The sequence below is a fragment of the Vanellus vanellus genome (assembly GCF_965231255.1).
Source record: "Vanellus vanellus genome assembly, chromosome: 2".
NCBI lineage: Eukaryota > Metazoa > Chordata > Aves > Charadriiformes > Charadriidae > Vanellus > Vanellus vanellus.
The window spans coordinates 22,274,114-22,297,354 of record NC_138906.1 but is presented as its reverse complement, the minus strand read 5'-3'; the positions used below and the strand labels follow the sequence as shown (position 1 = coordinate 22,297,354).

At 37.2% G+C, this 23,241-nt stretch overlaps 1 protein-coding gene across 1 annotated transcript in view; it reads left to right on the top strand.

Moving 5' to 3' along the window:
- The window catches only part of MALRD1 (MAM and LDL receptor class A domain containing 1), a gene marked incomplete at both ends in the record, with an annotated part of 280,930 nt that overhangs the window by 197,673 nt on the left and 60,016 nt on the right, over positions 1–23,241 (top strand). Inside the window, 3 exons of the mRNA XM_082479776.1 lie at positions 989–1,150; positions 6,573–6,730; positions 11,751–11,952. Of these exons, the coding sequence (XP_082335902.1) occupies positions 989–1,150; positions 6,573–6,730; positions 11,751–11,952 (522 nt within the window). The remainder of the gene's footprint in view (positions 1–988; positions 1,151–6,572; positions 6,731–11,750; positions 11,953–23,241) is intronic.

Below are 23,241 nucleotides of genomic sequence, written 5' to 3'. Positions count from 1 at the left end.
AGTTTATGATAATTATGAGTTATTTTTACAAAGAATGGCATTACTTGTTCTTGTAGCAGCAAAGTAGCAAATAGGAAAAAAACCAAAACATTACTAAAAAGTTATTAAATCTATTCTTTTTATCTGTATCTTTTATACCTAGACAATGATACATACATAATTGTATTTTAATGTTGCAGAATACTTCTAGATCAAGAAACACTCTAAATCCTCAAATCCATTTTAGGTTCTGAATTAGTCACAGTCAAACCTGTTTCTTAAATGCACGACTGACTGTCTTGTTTAATAGTTTGGAAGCTTTTCCCAGAATCCTCTCAGAGGGGCAGTCCTCACTCTCGCTCAGCAACCGTGTAGCCGCATCTGCTTTACAGCTAAGGAAAAGACCTTTAAAAGCCAAAGAAGAGTTTGTGATGGTATTTGATTCCTCTCTACCACAGCATTTGAACAATTTTGTTGATTAATTATTTTTCCAAAGTGACCTGAAACATCAAAGGCAGATCTAGAAATGGGAAGTTTGAGGAAGAGCTCCGTAATTCACTCAGTGTACTACACACTAGAACTTACTTCTCTCTCATCATAAAACTGCCTTCACGCATAACACTCCCAAGGATGAGACAACATATGTTCAAGAAAAACACCACTGTGGAAGTGGAGTCCAGTTTTGCTAGCTAATTGTCTGGGAATCATTCTGTCCATTCACCTTGAATAATAACTAAAATTGGTGGAGTGGTCGTTTTTTTTTTCCTCAAGACTTACATGGGCACATATCTGTTATAACATTTAAGGCTGTTTATACCTGCTCAGGAAGCGAAGGGTGAATTTTGTTTTCCTTACTATCTGCCATATATTATTTATATCAGTACATGTAACGCAAGGAATCACAGCATCAGCCAAACAGAATCCTTTCCATTACCGGGTACAGTACGTTCATTATAGCCTTTTAGATATTAAAGCTGGCATGTTAATTTACTTCTTGCTATATTTTCAGGTTACTACACAAGTATTCCTGGAAGCTGTAACTTTGAAACACAAGATCAAGAATGGACCACTGTATGCGGATTAACACAAGACCCTAGTGATGAGTTTGACTGGGATATTAGCAACAGTGCTGCCACTGCGCAAATGGGTCCTGATACCGACCACACACCAGGTATTGGCATGTGTCCTACATCGCTTTTGGGGAAACGAAATATTCCCTGAATTAGAAAAAAAAAAAAAATAAAATCCTGTAGATTAGTGCCAAGATAACGGCAAATCTTGGTTGATCTTACTGTATATTTAGACAAATCATAGTCAGCAAATAACAGTTCACAAAGCAGTTCCAACAAGCATTTAAAATTTTCCCTTTTATGTTAAAATTACAGCAGAGGATATGTATCACAAAAAAAAAAAAAGCCATACAAAAATGTATTAAATGTTTTAACATACTAGGTCTTGTAATTTATACTCTGGTAACTTGTAGCTCTGTCTGAACACAAAACCAAACAGCCTGGCATAGTAGCCTATTACCAACCTATTTAATCATTGCTTCAGCAGCACTGTAATTTTATAGATTGCTCTTTTCAGAGTGGTCCTGATTATATCATTCTTTATACTCCACTTCAGCTTGATGCATTTGTTTAGTAATTTCCTAGACAATGAGCTGCTAAATATAATGTGAAGATACTAATTAACCATCACATCTGGGACACAACAGCCCTCTTTCTAAAAGAGCTCAGCATGCCTGTACAAATGCAGTAACTGTCTCCAAGTCTGCAATGATATTATTAATTAAGGGTATATTTGAAAACTTTTGAAGAACTACAGATATGAAAATTTTAATACAATAAAAGAGGGTATATTTGACAATAATCATGGGTCACTAGAAGAATCCTTTAGGTCTCACTCAGAATTGCTGTGTCAGTGAATCCATGCATGGCTGAACGGCTGAAAACCTTTGGATAGACAAAGGTGCAAATAATAGTCCGGCCATCCATTTCTCTTAGGTCACCTGAGCGCACAGTGTAGATTTTACATTACGCAGCACCTTGACTGAGACCATCTGATGACCCTGACTGTGCTGTAGCTCATCTCTGGAAGACCTGGTTGCATTGTTGGCATTTTTATAGGCAACTCCATGAAAGTATCAGCTTTGTGTTTCCAACATCAGCTCGCACTTGGACAAAGCAAAATTGCTAACCTCTGGCTCCCTCATGTTCAAGAACCAGTTTTTCTGAGAGCCCAGCTTAATCTGTTGTTATCTTTCCCTCTGCCAATCACCAGCTCTGCATTTTTCTCACCTTTCACTACTATTTTGCTCACTCCTTATAGAAGTTACTGGATTCAAATGAAATCTCTGTATGAAACCTCCTGTGTCATGTCCCAATACTCTCAGTCTCAGTTTCTGTTAATGTAACTGCACTATGAATGACAAATTTCTGCTATACCGTCTGACTTTAAAAGTTGAATTCTCTGAAAGTGTAACGGGCTACAGTAGTATCCTCTGCTTGTCAACATTTTGAATAATCTACTTTTCCTGGAGTATGGTACCATCCTAATGAATTCTAGAAAATCATACAATCATACACCAGTCCTTAAAGAATGGCTGAGGAGCAGTGTGTGTGGATGCACATGATTAAGGTTCCTACCTAAGGTCTTGGTTTAACTTCTCTTCCTGGCATTGGCTTGCCAGAAATATTAGTATAGAATTGTTTGCCTAGATGTCCCTACAAGATGTTGCTGTCAGACTACTACCAGAATGCCTATCGATTGTTAGGAGAATTAAATTTATTGATGGGCAATTAAGGTTATCTGTGTTATTTAGACAGCAAGCTATAGTTATATATTATATGATATAAATATAAAGTTATATAATATATTATATAGAATATATAATATAATAAATTTGCATGGAATATTAATTTCTGTCACAATGTACCAGTCTCTGAGAATTGCTTAGCTTTCCTTTCCAGAGGCTTTACAGTTTAGAAACCCTATTTTAATTCCCATCTGATCAGCAAAGAATAGTTAGTATTCAATGTAGAAGTATCCCAATCTCTACTGTTTTCCACTTGAATTTGACTCTTTTTTGGTGTTTTACAATTCCAAAATCAGCAGAGACACCTTATCAGCGTGTGGCTGTAACCATTTCTGTCCTACTCATTTATCTTCCCTTTTCCTTCAGAAGATTCCGCACCTGCTGCAGGAACTGCTCACCTGATTATGAGGGAACTGCCTATCTGCCACGAATCACAGTTTTTCATTTTAGAGGAAGCAGACATCCGCACTAGTTTGTGTTGCTATTGCAGGCTGTAAATGTGGAAGTTCATTCATCTTGGAAAGGGAAAGAACAGACAGGTAGAGGTAGAAACTGTTGCAGCTGTCCCAGGCAAGCTGTTCCTTGCAAATCAGTAGTCTGACTTGCGTTCTTGCTCTTCCTTTGATGCAGTGTGATGACAAAACCACCGCTAGCCCTTGGGTCTTTAAGGAGATTTTGTGTCCTTTTCTCTTTCAGTTTCTCTCGTTTAATTGGTGTTTCCTTGCTTCTGTGAAATTACCCGGCAATTATAAGACAAACAAAGTTAATAAAAAGCAAAGCAAAAGGAAAACAAAATTAGAGCAAATGTGTTTGCAAAATTATGCAGATTTGTAATTTACTTGTAAATTAACTGGGCAAGAAATATTGACATTAGCTATAGAGAGAAGGAATCACTTGTCAGAATTGCCAGCAGCCTAGATACTGATGACTTGTAATGTCTAGAGTATTTATCAGCCCATTCCTGACCCAAATCCAATTCCTTCTTGTTCCAAAATCATTTCCTCTAGTTACTAAGCATATAAATTCAATGTAAAGACAATGGATGCCATTATACCAATGTAATGAAGCCTACGATGTTGTACCAACTTTATATTAAGCATATTGGCACAACTTTGCGTGGAGGAATCTCATATTGGTTTAAATGTGTCTTATATTGCTTCATCTCACACAACTTAAATTGACATTACAGATTTCAGATGGATAGAAATGTTCATTTGAAAAAGCTTTGCATCATTTTAACAAAACTAACTTATTGCATTGGTGCAGTCTCTGGGAGAAGATAAGCCCTGTGATTTGAAAACAAAGACTTTTTGTGGTAAATAACAACTATGTTTCACCTGGTTAACATTCTGCAATCTGGCCAGCGTGTAGCTTATGCAGGCTTCAAATTTAAAAATATTCCTTTCTGTAAATTTCCTACTCAAATCGTTCTTTCTTACTTAAAACCAGGGCACTTTCAACCTTTTGCCACTGCATCTATGAGCAACTTAAATATTCAGAAGATGTAGCTAACCAAGTGCAGAACATTTCACTCTGAAAAACTTCAGCCAAATGCCAAAGCAAGCTTGTTTAACTTCTGCTATATATCATATATAATTTTGCCATATACCAAGGAGCCAGGCACCTTGGTCTTCCAGTTTGCTGGTCAGTTTGCAACTATATGGGATGATTCTATTTATGAAGAGTATAGTATATTGATGCAATTATAATCTTTCAAATAGTTTTTTTCTCTCCTGAGAGAATGTACGTGTTTTTGAAAAAGCTTGGGGCATAACATGAAACCCAGATGTACTCACCTGAAAACATCATCTCAAATAAGATTGCTTCAAAAACAGCAAAAGAAACTAATAACATTTCCTTGACAGCCAATACAATTTACAAATAATCCAAATTCTGGGTTTCCATTGACTGAGATCAAAACGGAGTAATTCTCACTCGGAACAAACAACCATTTGCAGGTCTGTAAGAATGGCTTGTTGGCTAGCAGTTTGGAACCCCATTAAACAGCCTCACTTTATATGTGAAAGGCCTAACATTGCAATCAATTTTAGGTAGATACAACTTCAGCTCACTTCAGGTGGGAAATAATTTTCGATATTTTCACCCCAGTCCAAGTGGGTCTGACTTCTGAAGTAACACAGCAGTGAGAAGATTTCTGGTTTTGCTGTCTTAAGATCGTTATTTGCCACTTTGTTAATAAGAAGTGCTAGATTGTATCTCGTATTGATCTTGCAGCTGAAAAAGACCCTTCTTGTTATTGTTGTACCACAAAATTTTTTAGTGATGGAAAAGTTGCGGGAGAAGGAAATCATTTGCCTTCTAGGTCTTATAATGAGTCTGCCAGCTGGGGGGCTTTCAACAGTCTGCCAGAAAATTTAGCAATCACGCCTTAGCATATGATGCTTATACGATTTTAATAATTTGTCAATATAGGAAAAAGCTAAATTTTAGAAATTAAGTTGAGTCTGTCACTATCCAGTTTGTTTAACAAATATATCTTTCCAGAATAGCAGTTAGTCAATTGAATGTTTCTTCTATGCATCTGCCTCAAGACCATGACAATTGCTGCTCTTGACAATCGCACCTTTTAAAAGTTACATCCCACACATACATCATATCCATTATTCTTCACAAATCTGCATTCTTGAATTATTTTACTTTAATGCAGAAAGAGATTTGAGAAACTTAAAATTGCAGAGCATATGCAACTACACTCCTAGATTAGTAAAGCTTCGTAAGCAGCCTTACTAATTCTATGTACCTTACCAATGTGATCTATCATTTCATACATTTATGTAAGTAAGGGACAGATAGGACTGACTTGCTGATTTTCTGAAAACTATTAAAGAAGAGCTGGGTGGTTTGGGACAGTTCATACGCAGAAGCTCCTACTGGTTGACTTCTGCAAGAGTTGGAGGTGTGGTATAGTGGAGAGATACCGCACTTTAGAAGATACTGTTTTGCCCAGTTTACAGACAGGGGCCGAAGGTATGTGTGCACACACACAGTCTTTCTAGCTTATATTTGTATTTCATGGTGTCCTTGAGATCAGCTTCCCAGATGACCCAAAGGTGAGGTATGTGTGCCCCCTGCAGAGGACAGCAACACAAACACACCAAGCCGCAGCTCTACGTTAACTCTGCAATACAGGCAGGACGCTCGTGCCTCTCGTGAGCTGGAATGTCCCCTCCACAAGAGTCAAGCAAGGATGTTGCCAGGAGGGCTCTCCTTCTCCTTCTCGGAGTACAGACTGTACTTTTAAGGTGTCGGAGGGCAGCATCCTTTTCTGCTTGGAACTGAATGATGAATTCTTTTTTATGCTACCTTGTGGTTCCTCAGCAACAGCTGAACTATAGGAAATGTGGATATCTTGATCCATTAACAAGCCTCAGGGCTTGCCGTGCTGCAGGACAGAGAATTTTCCTGGGTAAGAGCTATCAGCAAAGGTGCTCCTGACTCCTGCAATGTCAACCTTCAAACTGATCCTTAGAATCTGTGAGCGTTTATGTTTGCAAAGTGTTTTAAATTTGTTATTCAAATACAAATCAAGTACTTACACAAAGATAATAAAAACAGAGTGAGCTCTGAGGAAGGTTATATTAACACTGTATGTAAAAACTAGAAATACACAAAGTATTAACATGGAAGACTCTGTACAGCCAAGGTAGTGTATACGTGTATGTCGTAAAAGATATCATTACTTTTGTGTGCAAAAATGCTCTGAAGCATCAAGCAGTATTGAAAAACCATAAAAGTTTTTTATCTCCTTATTAAGGTAAAGGACAGCGTTTTTTGTATGTAAACTCATCTGCCCAGAAGGAAGGAAACAGAGCAAGGATAGTTACTACCAAACTCTTCCCAGCTAGCCTCGGAGTCTGTAGTCTTCGATTCTGGTTCTGGATGTTTGCTTCCAGGCAAACAGGAGTCTTAAAGGTAAGATAAAAAGCTCTTCTACTACATCATGACCTAGTAATATTTGCTTTAGTAGTATTTGCATTTCTGTGTCTAGAATGAACTAAATCTCAGAGTTTATATTAGCAGTACTCCATCACAACTTCACTGAAGTTACGCCTATACACAAAACTTTTGCTGACAAGACCAAACGACAATTCCATTTTAGTTTTAATTCCACTTGAAGTCCTTTTGCTACGTATGTAAGAATGCATATTGCATTTTTGACTACCATACTTAAACATACCAAACATCAGCACACTTCTCTGCACAATTCACTCTTTAATATAAAACAGAGGCAGTTTCCAATGTTTAGGACAAAACCAAGACGTGCTTTAAAAGAAAAGTTTTAAACATATTAATGTCACCTTGTATGGAGGGTGTTTGATTAAAGTAACTGGAAGAAAAAACCATTTAACTTTATGAACAATTATAGCTCAAGCTTTCATGAAAATGTCTTCTTCCTGTTCCCCAAGCATCCTTAAAGAGCTTACTTTTAGTTGCTAAGTACCCCAGTAAAAGTCCAAGCGGTGATGTGAACCCCTGGCAAACAACTTATTTCATGTGGCTCACTGAATAAATGTTACATACTGCCTTTTTTAAAGGTTTGAGCAAGACTCCTATCCGTGGCAGTTTGTTAAATTTTGAAAATACAGATTATGTCAGTTTTACTATGTGTGACAGAATATAAAAATTTGCATATGCTATCAAACTTCTGAACTCAATTAGCCTGCGTTAAAAGTGAGCAACAATATTTTTGTGGTCTTGGACCTGGAATTAAGTCAGGAAGTTTGGACCGCTGCTTTCATACTTATTCTGTTCATCTTTGGTCCTCCAATGTAAAGGACAATCACAGCACAATTCCATGGGATTATAGCGCAGTTCAGGCTGGAAGGGCCTCAGGAGGTCTTTCGTCCAACCTGCTGCTCCAAGCAGGATCTTCTACAAGATCACACCAGGCGGCTCAGGAGTTTCATAAATGGAAACTATCCAACTTCTCTGGCAACCTCTGCCACTGCTCAACCGTCCAGCATGACAAGGTTTCTCCTTATATCCAGCCAACGAGTAATGTTACCTTTCATTCCACCTTTTGTCTATCTTTTTTTTAAGTAAATCTGATATGCGAATCGTGGAATTTGCACCTCCGTTTTATCTCTAGCACCTAGTTCATGGAGACTCTGAGTATTGCTATAAACTTAATTAATAATAACAAACAAAAAAGCTCTATTACATGAAATTAGGACAAGCAGCAAATACTTCTGCTTCTCAAACTGATTTTAAATGAGTTTCAAATTAAGTTATTTTATTTTTAACATTTCTTTCTATTCAGTGAATAAAAATGTTCATAATGTATTCTTCCCAAAGGTACTTCAGTTATTTAAGATGAACTTTTAAGGTGTCTGCAATCTTGTAATTTTATTATCTGAATATAGCTTTTAAAATACTCTGCCATATCTTCAATTCCATTATTTCCAGTTTACATTATTTATCCTTCCACGTACACAAACTTTGCACATTAGATTAAGAAAACAAACCAGTAGGTAAAGGTCCAGAGCAGTTCCAGATTAAACTGAAGTAAAAAGCAAACAGCAACCGCTTTTTGGATCTGTTAGTAACTGAAATATTGTGAGAGTATCTATGATTACCTATTTGTTTAAATTCAAATATCCTGGACATTACAACATGCAAAAGTGGAAACAAGATTTTTTTGAAGGAGCTTCTGAAGTTTTTCAAGCATCACAGAACACTCTGAATTAGCGAATAAGTAGATGTGTGTGGCCTATGTGTGAGTTAGTCGGCAGACAGCCAAACAGAGACTGCTTTTAAATTTTTTTTTGCATTTCAAACAGACTATTTTAATTAACTCTCATTACCTTCATTTTCTTAAAGAGATCCATAAAGAAATGTCTCACTCCCACATACAAATAAGGTTCTCTCTTTACAGCTTTGCAACATGTACTTTTTATGTAGAAACATATAACCATATTCATAACAGACTGAAGTACTCAGCACGGAATTATCATCCTATCACAGACCCGATTTACCCTTATGGAACGTTTTCCTTTTTTCTGTCAAACTAATAATCTATTTCAGCATCAGCTGTTGCTGTTATTAAATCAAGAATATAAAGTGAAAAAAAGCCTAAAGGAACAAATAAGAAAACCAACAACAGCAACAGCCCAAAACTTCGAAAGCAAAAGCTCAGTCAGACTTTTGTTTGGGTTACATTAGAGGTGAAAGAAGTCAAATTGTAATAGGAAGTCTGAATAATGTGTTAGAGTATAGTAACATCAGTACAAAAGCTGATGTTATAGCTATTATCTGAAATGCAGCTATCTGGTCAAGTCTGAATAAAATAAAAAAAGGACTTCAGAGATAAAACACACTGAGATGTGTGATTAAAATGACATGTGGGAAATCTATAAAACAGAAAGAGAAAAAAGAAGAACGTCTTGCTATAGGAAGTAGATGTGGTAGAACTACACAAAATAATGCAAAGTTATGGGAATATTTCCTATTTTTACCCAGAAAAGGAGCTATTCACTGAGAATACAGAAAAAGGAATTAAAAGTGCTCCTCTTCTGTATTCACAATGCACATTTCAGTTGCAGAATTCTATTGTCATAAACTCTGTAATTTGTTCATAGGGAAACCAAAAGCATAGGCTATTATTATTATCTTTAAAAAGGACACAATGTTTACAGCAACTCTTGTGTTAACATAGAATGGATGCTATTTGAAAGACCTCTGAATACTAATGCTTCAGGACATCAGTCAACTATTAACCAACAGGAGAAAAAAGTTGCTTCATAATGACTAAGTACAAACCCGCTAAGCTTTATTTAGGAGTATATGATAACAGCCTTTGAGAGGTGAGTTATTCAGCACTAGATACATGACTGGTCTAATATATCAATTAGTATGCTCCCAACAAGAATAGCTCTTAATATAAACAATTTTTACTGCAATGTGCTGTAAACGTAAATTTTTAAAATGCATTTCTCTTTACATGTTTATGACTATTTAGTTGCATTTAATGAAGCAGGAGAGAAGTTTCGGCAAGAAATTGAGGTTATTTCCACATCTGTTTTATTCCAGTGGTGACCGTATTGGTCATCGGTGAGGGAGACAGGAAACATCCAGCTTTCATTAAGCTTCAACATTCTGTCTCTGTCTGTTTCGTTCAGGAGTTTGTCAGACAGCTGAGAATCAAAACCAAAATTAATTCTCGATATGATAGTATAATTCTAATGTATCGGTTTTCTGCTTTGGTATTTTCTGTTACTAACTGAACTGAGGTATAATAAATTTTGGTATCAAACAGGTAGAAAACAGGTATAAACCTCCTAAAGTGCTTCTATATTGTGACGGTGAATTGTGATACAATTTCGCTAATCTGATTTGTGGGCTTTAGAGAAACAATTTCAGTCTGCCTCTGGTGTAGCTTCAGTCCGAGGAAGATATGCAGTGAGGACTGCCAAGGAACGTGAGGAGTTCAAAGGCATGTTCTTAAGGATGTGGAGCAGAAGACATCGTATCATTATTCACTGGAGTCAGTGGGAAGTTTCCTCAGCTGACACATGTATCTGGTGCCTAGAAAAGTGAAAATACAGGTTGTCTTTCACAAGATTTTCCTGCTCCTTTGGCTGGTGATGAAAGACTGTATGTTGGGAATTATGGGAGAATACAATTCTTATTATGCAGCCTTCAGATCTGCATTGGCTTCTTGGTTATTAGTCAGTTAATTAACCTTCCAGATGGATCATAGCACCTTCCAGCATGCCAACTGCTAGAGTCAGCCAAGATCAGGAAGACAATACATTATCTTGAAAAGTCAGCATGAGGGTACAAGAGAGCCACGTGAGTTGTAACTTCTGATGATTAACTAGAAAATGGCAGTTTCTATTTTGTGACCTTCAAAAGCACATGCACTTTCCCCATCCCCAAAATGAAACAAATGCAGGAGTTTCTAATACACAGGACATGCTGGGGAGAATTAGAACTGAGTCATGATTTTAAGGCAGGGAAATGGGATTTGCTAAAGAATGCTGTTCACATATGGACTACAAATGAACCAGCTGGCAAAGGCACCTTGGAGAAAGACCAAGAAGCAAGTATGAAAGATTCACTCATGCATTCGTCTCATGCAGATTATTTTGTTACATTCTTCTTAAAATCACCGTGAAGTGTGTATTGGGTATCTTCACTCCTGAGCTTTTCACTCTGCAGTGAATGAAGTGATAGTTTTATTTCTGCGGTTCCTATTCTTTATGGTTTAGATTGTGTGTGCTATCTAGAGGAATGAGGAATAGACAGATACATTGACTAGTTAGCACAATACACGCTTGTTACTTTCAAATTAGAAGGATGGGATTTAGCCCACAACTAGGTCGGTATTAGCTGGAGCACAATGTCCCCAAACAGATAGATGCAGACTTGTTCAATGGGACTTCACTGCAGGTTTAGGGCTGGGTTTTTTTTCATTATGTGCCATGTAGAGGAATTCACCTATTAGCTTTTTCCTCTTTCACGTGTTAATTTTTTTCTACTTCCAGGCTAGCATGTACAGAATTCATAGGATGCTGTCTAGGGAGGTGTTGGAGTCTCTGGAGGTCATCTTCTCAAGATGAAAGGAGAGCTCAAGATCCTTTTCAGTGTTTTCTTCAATGTTTGGATGGATTCAGGGTTAGCTCTTTACTCATTAAAATATGTCAGGCTGAGACTTTAACTTTTCCTCTTAGTGATCATATTAGCAGTTCTTTTTATTTTATTTGGTTTCTATAGTAGCTTTATATTTGCAGCTAAACCAGCATTAGCAAAAGTATTCAGTAACATTTGGTCATCACCAATAAGATGTGGGTTTGAATCATATCTAAGAGACCCAGTACTACCCAAGCAGGTAGCTGCACTACTGGGCTTGGGCTGTGCTACTGCAGCTAGCTGCACTTCTCCATCGCTTGAAGCCGACTCAGTTGCAGCTCTTGGATTTCATTGTCAACAGGTATATACAGCTGGAGAACACGGAATGGATATTCTTATGTGGTCTTCCAGTAAACATGAAGAAAACAAGTGGATGTATGCAAATGTAGTCCTCTCCAGTAACAGCCCTTTCAGAGTTGCCTTCGAAGCTGAAGTGGGGCGGAGTGAACCCACAGAATTTGCTCTTGATGATATTTCTTTCACCCCAGAATGCGTTGACGGAGGTATGCTATTACACAAATACATACAATACATGTTTTCTTTTCAGAGGGCAGAGAAAATCTGTGGCATTTCTTATTTCAATGTATACCAGTTACAAAATCTGCATTTTTTTCTTTTGAAATCATTGCAATACAGCTATGCTTTTACTTCATTCCAAAAAATGTAGAAAAGAAATGGGTGCAGCACAATCACGCGAAGAACTATGTGATTTTCAAGGGAAAGAAAAAATGTATTAAAAAAGAAAGATCAAATTTATCATACATGACCTTCGTCGCAAATTTTTAACTACCACACTTTTCCCTAAAGGGAAGGATCCATTCCAGCTATCAGAGGGACTCCTATCTATTTGTCGGCTAAGTGCAGTATCTGAATAAAGATACTTGCCCATGGATTGTGGAAGACAGTTTTGTGTTATAACTAGAAGCTGAGCATATGAGTATTTATAGCAACTCAGAATATTACTGTCACTGAGGGCCTGTTAGAGATTTCATGAACCTTACGTGAGAGGGTTCTACCATAACTGAGCTGCATTGGCTTTCTTCTGCATGAAAATAGTCAGAGAAGGTCTTAGTTTGGGATGGAAGAGTTTTATAAGTATCAAAGTGATTCACAATTATTTAAAAAAGAAAATGGTTAGTTCTTTTACCTTTGCTCTTTTCATAAAATGTCTCAACAGTATAGCAAATTTACCTCGTTGCCAGGTTCTTTAAGATTTTACGATCTCACTTCTGTTACACAAGCTAAGTGACTTGATCTGTGTGGAAAAAAAGAGTTAAATTCTAATGCCTTATAATACCGTGTTTATTCTGTGAGAAAAGCAAATGAAATATAGCATATGATAGGGTATCAGAAGAAAAAAAAAAAGTATATGTGCAAATACAGATTCCGGTAGGAATATCAGCCATTCCTTATTTTGAACGGCCAAGAGGGGGAGAAAACCAAGGAAACAAATTTTTCTATGTAGATCTTCATTCATAAGAAACAACTGGGAATGATTATGTTTAAACAAATGCCACGAGGATGATCCGAGGGCTGGAGCACCTCTTCTATGAGGAGAGGCTGAGAGAGTTGGGGCTGTTCAGCCGGGAGAAGAGAAGGCTCTGGGGAGATCTTATTGCCGCCTTCCAGTACCTAAAGGGGGCCTACAGGAGAGCTGGGGAAGGACTTTTTACTTGGGCATGTAGTGATAGGACGAGGGGGAATGCCTTTAAACTGGAAGAGGGCAGGTTCAGATTAAACATTAGGAAGGAATTTTTCACCTTGAGGGTGGTGAGGCACTGGAACAGGTTGCCCAGAGAGGTTGTTGAGGCCCCATCCCTGGAGGTGTTCAAGGCCAGGCTGGACGTGGCCTTGGGCAACCTGGTCTAGTGGGAGGTGTCCCTGCCTATGGCAGGGGGGTTGGAACTTGATGATTTTCAAGGTCCCTTCCAACCCAAACCATTCTATAATTCTGTGTTCTTGAATAACATTTTTTTCTATTTCCACAGCTTTTATTGTTCAGATAGGATAGCCTGTGTATGAATTAGTTGTCATGCTTTTCAAGAAACTGTTTGTTGGTTTGTTTTGTTTTTTTTTTTTTTATTGTGATGACTAAGCAGTCCCTTGAAGGATTAACCACATGTTGATTAAGGCTTAAAATGAAATAATGTGTTCACACAGGTGGCATTTGCTCATTCTCAAGCTGAACAGAATTTTTGTTTATTTTCCCTGGATAATACCACCAATAGGCTCAGGCAAATGCTATTTTGGAATGTTCTTCAATATGCTGCAGACTACATATATAAACAGGTGTTTGTTCTACCCTTATTATGTTAATCACCTTTGTTAACCATATCTTAAGAATTACTTAGGCAGTTTCATGCATAATATAGCATAATAGAGAGGGAAATTTTCAAATTATATATTTTAAATACCTGTAATTAACTGGAAGACCTAGGTTTCTATTCCAACAATGCATTTAAATCAATTTTCTAATTTTAATGGAACTTATACTTCGGTAATTCATTTTGAACAAGCATGAATTCAGAGAAAGAAAAAATCTTCCATGGAAAATGTATGTTAAGGTATCCTGAAATAATTGTAACTATAGAAATAAGGTCATTTTTATGGAGTAAATTTTTCTAATCACCTTATTTTACTCCAGACATTTTCCAGTTGTAGAATACTTCAAAATATCTAACTTTTATCACACTCTGTCTGTCTTAGAAATATGGTGTACCATAAGGAAAGCCTTAAGAAAAACTGTAAGAGTTATGTTAGTTACTTACTCTTCGTTGGATAAGTCAAAAAAACATACCTTATCTATATGCAACCACTTAAAAATAAATCAGACAGTTTCAGTTGATCATCTAGGTTCTTTGTCCAGTTACAGAAGAGGCAGGCATCTTCAGGAGTCAATTTGTATTCCTTTGTATGGTAAACTGGCAATCAGCCTGGAATTAGTTCTTAAAAGCTGCAATACTTACACAATGGAAATCTATCTTCATCTGTTCTGTATTATATTATTATTGTCTCGTCTGAAAAAGAAACAGACTTTTCCTTGGACAGTTGACACGTTTAACTTAAATGCAGGGTATTTGTCTTGCTGTTCACTTCTATGGTCCAGACAATTTCTACGTATTTTTAAGGTGATTTCTAGAGGTATAGGAAGGATCTATACATTATTTTTTTACAAAACATTGTTCTTTATAAGTCTATAATTTATGCTCTTACAAGAGTGGCATAAATTATACTACCCTAAAAGCAGCCTAGGCAAGTCTTCTGGTATGGTCTGTAATGGATACCCAAGGAAATGTATTAGAACAAAAGCAGAATATAATAAATTCCACTCTCCCCCATTCTTTCCCAATCTGTATTAATCTGCTTCAGAGACTTTCTGAAGCTCTGAAGGTCATGCTTTCCGATAGCTCTCAGCTGATTTTTCTTCTAGGAATTAGCCAGTTCTTTCAGAATATATAAAAAACCCCCAACTTTTATTTATTATTGGAAAATCATTTATCATTTAGTTGTTATTGGAAAAACATCAGTTGGCAAACATTGGTTGCAGGATGTCTTTTTCATGTTTTTTAATTCCTGTCACATTGCGTCCTTCTCCCATGCTCATCTTCCAGTCATTTAAATCTATTACTTGGAATTCAAGTAGAGAGTATTCTATCTTTACCACTTTTTTTTTCTTTATACCTCCATTCATAACTTTCAGCTTGCATTAATTGTGCCATCCTAGACCTGTCCTTCTCAATCCTGATGCTTCCACAATTCCAAATTCTACGAATCCACCTCTTGTTCCTAACTTAATCATTCATCCCATTTCAGGCATCCCATTTTTACATTCCCCACGCATTTTTTGCCTCCACTAACCACTCTGCAGTTTATGTGCACCCTGACAATTCTGCCAGTTTCTTCTATCATCCATCCCCCTCCCCCAGTTTTATAGTCACTCTTACTGTTGTCCCAGGTGTGTATTTCTCAAAAAAAAAAAAAAAAAGTCTAATGGAAGGCAGTCTCCTAAGGAGTTTGTGACTTGATATTTAATCTCTCCAGGAAAAAAAAAAATAATTATATCTAGATTTTGTTATTTAAGTGTGCACTGACTTTCTGTTTTTTCATGGTTTTGTACTGTCCTAGGAAGAGTCCTACCCTACTAATCCTTGCTGGCCAGGTAGGCCAAATCTGTGCTTGTGAAGAGGCAAGAGAACTACACAAAATCTGTATAATAAAATAAACCATAGCAGTTTAGGAGGAAGAACCTGTCTCTGACTTTTGAATATTGCTCCTGACAATGAGCAGCTACTTAGGATGAGGTGTTATTTTATTATTAATAATTGTTTCTGAGTAACCACTTGAAAATTCAAATGGTAAAATTTGAAGGTATTACCTGCGAATAGTATAAAATCACTGCCCTATAGATATTTGAGCAAGAACATTTTCCTTTAACAAAAGCAGTGGGAAAGTTTACCTACTCCACTGCCAGTCCTGCTTTGATTTTTGTTCATCATGTTTATTCAAAGACTTAGCTCAAAGAAAAGTGTATTACCTGCAGTACAGGTTTTGTATAATGTTCTCCCTTTCAGAAGCCAGCTTTGCTGCTGCAGACCTTTTTCTTCTCTCCGTATTATTATTTTTCAGCTTGTCTTTAATTACTTTGGGTTTCCTGAGGCAACACGTTCTAAATAGAAGCAATCACAATTTAGCTGGTTGGGAGCTCTAAGCAATAAAGCATTACCAGCAGCTCTAATTCAGATGAGGTTTTTATTTGTTTTTAAGTAGTTAGTCCTCATTAGCCATGAGGGTTTCTACAGATCCAAGAATATTTCTGAACATTTAAACAAAGTGTGGTCAAGCTACTCCCTCGCCTACTGCAGCAGTAACTTCTAGCTGATGCCCATGCATGGGAAGGGCTGCAGTGCCCGCTGTCAGTGGGACAGGATCTAGCTTAGGTCAGAATCAACTGATAAATAAGATGCACTCTTACCACTTTTCAAGGTCCTTTTGTTTTTCTGCTGGTAAAGGTGTATGAAGATCTTATATTACTGGAATTAGTGTATCTCAGGGACCAAAGAATTTAGTTGTTACTCAGTTCTAACCATCTTCTTTAAACTTTTAAGTAATACCCTGATTTTTTTTAAAGGACTTTATTTTTGTTTACTATCTGATCTTTTGAAAATGAAAGTTAAAAAACCGTTCCATTTTTAGTTTCAGACGGACCAAGAATACTGAAGTATTGAATTAGATTTTGCATTCACTAATACCTGTCTCGTAGCATTTTCTAGTTCAGCTGAAACAGGAGGCATCACAGAAATTCTTAACATTTCTGGTTCTATTTAATTTACATCCCAGCATTAACCCAAAGATGCCTAACATCCAAACTTTCTTCTGCTTATATAAATCAGGATGATGTGTTTCATCACTCACTCGTTACCAGAGAAATAAACTGGAGTACAAAGTCTGTGTAATTTAAAGTGAGGTACTAGTTACTTAGCGCTTTTATGTATCAGGAGAGTATTCTCTAGAAACAAATAAATAGTAAATATATTTTGTGATGTCTTGAAGAGATCATCCAAACAATATAATTGTGCTTATGGAAATCTGCTGGAAGAAGGGAAACCTCAGTACAAAGTCAGCCCTGACTGCCCCTCCAGCCCTTTCATGCAGTGAAGTTCCCCAGTAGTCCCTCTTAAGCAACAGCTCTTTGTGAGCTTATACTTCTAAATAGTACTGCTTTAAGTAATTGCTTGAGGTCTTGCTTTATTCAAAAAGAATAATGTTGGAACTCTAAGATGAATATTTGGGCTGCATCTTGGGTATACACAGGACTACAAGAGCCTTAGGCTCTAGAGTGTTTGAGAAACCAGTATATGCTTTTCCACCATCAGTCAGAACTTTCAGTGTTTTATCACCAGTTCAGTATTAATATTGCTTAGTAAAAGAATTAACAATTCCAAGAAAATAATCTTCTATTCCACCTTTCCTTATCATTCTGTGTTTTGTAATTTCTTTTTTTAGGCTGTGTTTGCTTTCATAGTTTACTTCCTGCAGCTGCTCAGCGCTCTCTGAAGTATTTTCCTACTTTTCTTGGTTTGTTAACTACTTTTTATCATCTTTCATCATTTTATTTTAAAGCCTTTTCTACTCCTGTGCTTCTCCTTTTTTATCCATTCCTTTCTTCCTTCTTTACAAAACATTTTTTAAGGAAGTCCTTTTAGCCTATCAGCTTAACACATGAGAAAGGACTGCCAGAGTTACAAATTTCCCCTCACACCCTACTGCATTTCACTTCCACCTGGAGAATTGGTCCGGGGTAGAAAATATCATTGAAGACAGAAATATCATTGAAGACAGAATATATACATTGAAGATAGAAGGGCAACTCAAATAATGCAAAACACTCAGTACAGACAGGACATGTTGTCTCTAACTCTATTTCATCAGAGCATGGTGGAAATGCACAAAAACAATGCTATTTCCCAGAACGCTTTGGGTTGGGTTTTTTTCTAATGTTGTCATAGTTCTTGACTTCACTGCACGTTACCAACATAAGGGTCAGATTAGCCATTTAGGTATTGAAGTGCAGTAAATTTTTAAGTGGTTGTTGACAGCTTTCACTTAGGTGAAAATTTTGCTTTGGTACGCCATAACTCATCCAAATTTTCCCATTGCTCTGTAGCAAAACACAAACTAGACCTGTTGTAAGGGCTTTAAATAATCCTTACATTGAGCAAGCTTTCACTTGTCGTGAAGAAACAAATAAAAGAAGCAAATAAGAAGCTGTGAATTACAAGGCTGGATTTGGCTCTACATTCAAGCCCAAGCAACCTAGTACTTCAAAGGATTTTTTTGTTTTTTAAATGCACACAATGGCTTCCCACCACCCTAAAACCTAATATCCTGCAGAAACTGAATCTTCAATTTCTTTGAGCCATCTTAAGACAGTCATGAGAGGTAGCCAGATCCGTTTCTATAGATCACCTTCCCTAACTTTTTAGAGGAGCTGATATTGCAAAGAAGTGCTGGGGCAAAGGAAATTATGTTTCAGTCACAAAATTTAGGATAGATATGCTTTGAACTTTAGGTCAGCCATAGTAAGTAAGGAAAAGGTGCAGCTAGCAATATAACCTGTCTCAAACACTTATGGATGCCTGGGAAAGAGTATAAGAAAAGGGGAACTATACAGACTGTATTCCCCCGATACATTCCCCGTTGCCAGACATTTGTAATTCAGATTCTTCCTGAGCTGTACTTAGTCTCAGAATAGTGATCCTTGGGGTTTTTTTTTCCCTTGAACTTGTCAGTTCCCCTTTTAACACCAGCAAAATTTTTAATATTCAGGTATTAAACTTTATGCTGATGCTTGTATGAATCTAGGCTTATCTTCATGAACAGAATAATTGTACAGTGCTTTCTTATTTAGGTCTTGAAACGTATAAAAATTTTATTTAAGTCTTGGTGATTCTCGCTTCTGTCTGGTGGGTAGGGTTTCTTCAAGATATCTCCATATTGCAATTTCAGATCTCACAACAGATGTACACATGACAGACCCAATCCTGAAGTTCCTTCAGAGCAAAACAATTTCCGTTGACCTCCAAACACCAGCAGAATTAGGCCTTGTCTAATATCAATATGCAATATCATACCAAAAATATATGAAAGGTGTAAGTTCAGGCACCAAGCAGAGAAGGAGACTGTCCCAAAGGGACAGAACTACAGACCGTTCTCTTTGATCAAGGTGGAAGGAAATGGACTTTATCACTGCCATCTTCTAATACAAAGTGTCTCAGATAAATGTTTATAATTAAAACATAGCAGAATAAAGATTGTTTCCAAGACTATTTCACTGAAGCAACTTAGTAAAAGAATAGTGACTATAAATACTATTTCCATATAGCACAGATAGCATAAAGAAACAAAGAGACAAAAAGAAAGTAATCTATGCAGATAATGGGCTAATGCTCAGAATTTTCAAAATCAAGCATTAGTCTGAGCTACTATAATTTTAGCTTCTATATGGTATCTTGAAGGTGTCTAATTTTCAGAAAACGATGAATAACCATTCTTCAGATGTCAATCCCTTTGTGATTTCAGATTAGAAACCACAGAGCAAAGCAAAGGTACGTATGCTTGGAAATGCTAAATTTGTAAAATGTTAGCTAGCTATTATTTATTTGTTTCTCTTATAATATATATTGAAGACTTTTTCTCCCTATTTTATCTCTGCTTCGTGGAACATACTTTTTGAATCCTGGTTGTCTATAAACCTTGCCTGCTCTTCCTGCCCCAGACTTCTATTTGCTTTGCAACAGGATCTGTGTGTTTATATACAATGACATAATCTTTAATTATATTATTGAATATTATTTTACACAGAGCACTCTGCTTTTTCCAATACAGAAAAGTCCCCGATGAGAGGTAATTGAATTTTTTTCCTCCGTGCACATTATTCAGACACACTTCTGAATGTAGAACTATTTATCTTTATGAAGAGTTTTGCTATACAAATACAGCTACAGAGTCCAAATATTTCAAAGATATTTGATAACTACCTCCCTAATTGTTTCTTATTGCATAATGCTATCTACCTGCCAACAAAAAAGAGAATGAAATAAAATAGCTCTATATTTTGGGGTATCAGACTGGAAATGTCCAAAACCTTTGTGTTTTCAGTGTCATATAAATAAAGAATCCCAAATTGAAGCAAAAAGCAAAATATGAAATGGCCAAAATGTTTTTCCTGAACAGACCCTAACCTGACAGGCCAGCAAAAGCATTGCTGGCAAACTAGCCAAATAACCAGGCAGCCTGGAAACCATCCAGATAATTTTAGGTGCTCTCTGGCACTTTTGGCAGATCCCATTTCACTAGATCTTATGAGAAAAACATAACTGACACCTGTATCTAATTAAAAGACAACGACCTGAAAAGTACAGTGGGTGTTTGTGTGCAGTTAGTGAAGAAAATAGCCCCGTGGCGCAGAGAGGGTCCTGCTGAAGGGTGTGCGTGTGAAGCAACAGTGAGAAAATTCTGCAGTGGAACAGAATTCACCTGACAAAGGCTTAGACGAGGTCAGTGATCCATCCTTGAAACACCCAGAGCCTGAACGCTGGGAGATACTGGGGGGGTTAACCACCTGAGTTGCTGATACTGCAGTGTTAGATCACAGGCAAAAACTCTGTAGAGGAGACTTAACTTCCGATTTCTTTAAGTTGCAGAGCCAGGGGAATCCCTGTTAGCTTGTCTGCTCGTGCTTGCCGTGGAGCAGAAATCTCTCGCCAGTTGAGAGCTCGGGGAGTTTCTTTCCTCAAGGGCAAGAGGCGATTCCGGGGGAGCTGCTGGGGGAGGCTGCCTGTGAAACCAGAGGAGGGGAAGAGGAAAACGAGGTTAGTAGCGACAGAGGACTGAGAATTCTGGGGATATTTGTGAATAGGTCCTCTAGTTAATTAGTTTCTCCCCGAACTAATCAGAATATGTTTAGATCCGTATTGCTCGGCAGAGATAGGGCATTTGTGCATTTTTAGAGAGTAAAAATTACGATCCAGGGCGTAGTACCTTAGAGAGATTCTTCAGCCTGTTTCAATATCTTCCAGTGCACAGACCTCGCCGCTGGTGAAAGCACATTATTTTTGATGGTCTCCACAGAAAGGGAAATCTGGAATAATTTTAGGATAAGATAGTTACACTAAATAAACTGACGTAGTTAGTGGCAAGTCCTGAATGCAATACGTAATGTACGTTTAAATAAATAAATGTAGTACCTCGTTCCAAATCTTTCAGTCGGCAGATTCAGTCTTATACCCGTACAGAATACTGAAATCTTCTGATGCAAGCTAGATGCCTTTTGGGAAATTAAAAATCATTGGATTTATTAATAGTACATTAAAATAATTTCATTAATATTGAACCTCCAAAACCCATCTGTTTACACCAAAAAAAAAAACCCAACCAAACCTCAAAGCACAGAGATAATATTTTGCCTTGTTAAGTTTGTTCATGAAAATCAACATAGTTCCTTGGAGGGATAGAAAGAAATAATTTTTGGAACAAAATAGTTTCAGGATACTATCTTGGAGAGAAGAAAATTCTCAGATTCTTCAATATGTAAAATTTACCTGTCTCCTCAATAAGAGTAAATCGCAAGCTCAGATTTTTCTCAGAAATTATACAGAGCTTACCATAGTTTTATTCAGGGCTCTTCTCAGTAGACGATAAATTTGTACCTGTAGAAGCTACCTTTCTATAGAACTGGAGAAATAAAAGATTTAGCACAGTGTTGTGCTCCCAGCCCACCTCTGAAAATGTGCCGGCTCCAGGAAACTGCTCTTTTCTCTGCCCTAAACCCGTCCTGTAGTCCAGCCCACCTCATTGTGTTGGAAACTAAAACTTCACAGCTTCTCCAGTTCTTCATTGTTCCTAATAAATAAACAAATAAATAAATCCATCACAGTAGCAGGCATAGCTAGCAATTCCTAGACTGTTCTTAGCAGAAATATGGCAAATATTGCCATATTTCTGTCACAGGTAGTTGGTGTGTTCCAGCCAGAAGCAGTAGTTGTCTGAGTGGAAAGTATAAATCATAGCTTGGTTTTACTGGCAGTGAACCTGTCTGGTTTACATTATGTTTGTATGTTAGCACACTGCGATCATTTAAAATAAATCCTGCGCATTTCTGCACTGACATATAAAACTCTCAGGTCTTTTGGCCAAGTTCTCTTTTCGTTAATTCTGGCTTTGTAACAGGGTCTCTGGGATCCTTTTCAGCACCCTGCCTCATACTTCTGTGTTCTCACAAGGGGAAGAGATTTGAAGATTGAATGGGCCAGACTCGATTTCCCCTTTTTTTTTGTCTTTTTACAAGCTTCAAAATTAACATTTTATTTCCTAACCGAAGTTTTATTGACACTGATAAAGACTCACAGACAGACTGTTAAGATATTTGAACAACTTTAGTCTGGTTATTTTTTTTTACCAGGTTATTTCCTTGAAGCCACCTTGAACGGGCTGATTTCATGCCCTGATCCGATGTTTACTGAAGTGAAAGTAAGGACTGCCACTTATTTCAACTTAATTAATGCATTGGATTGGACCTGTAATTAATTTATACTCTTGTCTAATGAAAAGTCTTGGAGGGGCTTATTTTTGGCCTCTTTTAGCTACAGTTAATAGGTCCACTGTTTTTATTAGATTTAGTAGGCAAATTACTTATGCAAATACATCAGACAGGTTGTTAGTTTTCAAGGGTCTGATGCAAGGCCCATTAAAATCAATCTGAGTCGTCCCATTTGCCTAAATGGGCTTTAGAGCAAGCTCCCATACAACTGAGTTAATGCTGCATAATAGCATGGGGTAACTTTATTTCATGCTTCCTGGTGTTGACGCTAATGCCAATGTCTACTGGTCTTAATTAGAATTCACTCTTACAGGTGATAAATAAATAAGAATGGGGACTCGCTCTGCACCAGAGATCTTGGTGTCTGAACATGAAAGGCAGAAAAGACAAGGATAACATGAAGGTGTTGTTTCATTCACATTAAGCATCTTTGTGTGTTTCTGGCAGTGCTAATGACTGCGTAATACAAACATTTATCTAATATTAGCGCCCGGGTAACAGCAGTTCTGTGGTTTCCTGTGATTGAATTCCTGTGATTCACGGGCAAAATGTTTACCGTGCCAGCCTATGGAGTTTGGCATACAGTAAGGGAACAGGATCAGCACATTCCACGGATGACAAAGACAATAGTACAACAAAGCATATGTGTACCGAAAATGTTTGTCAAACAACAGTAAGCTTTTAACAAATCCCC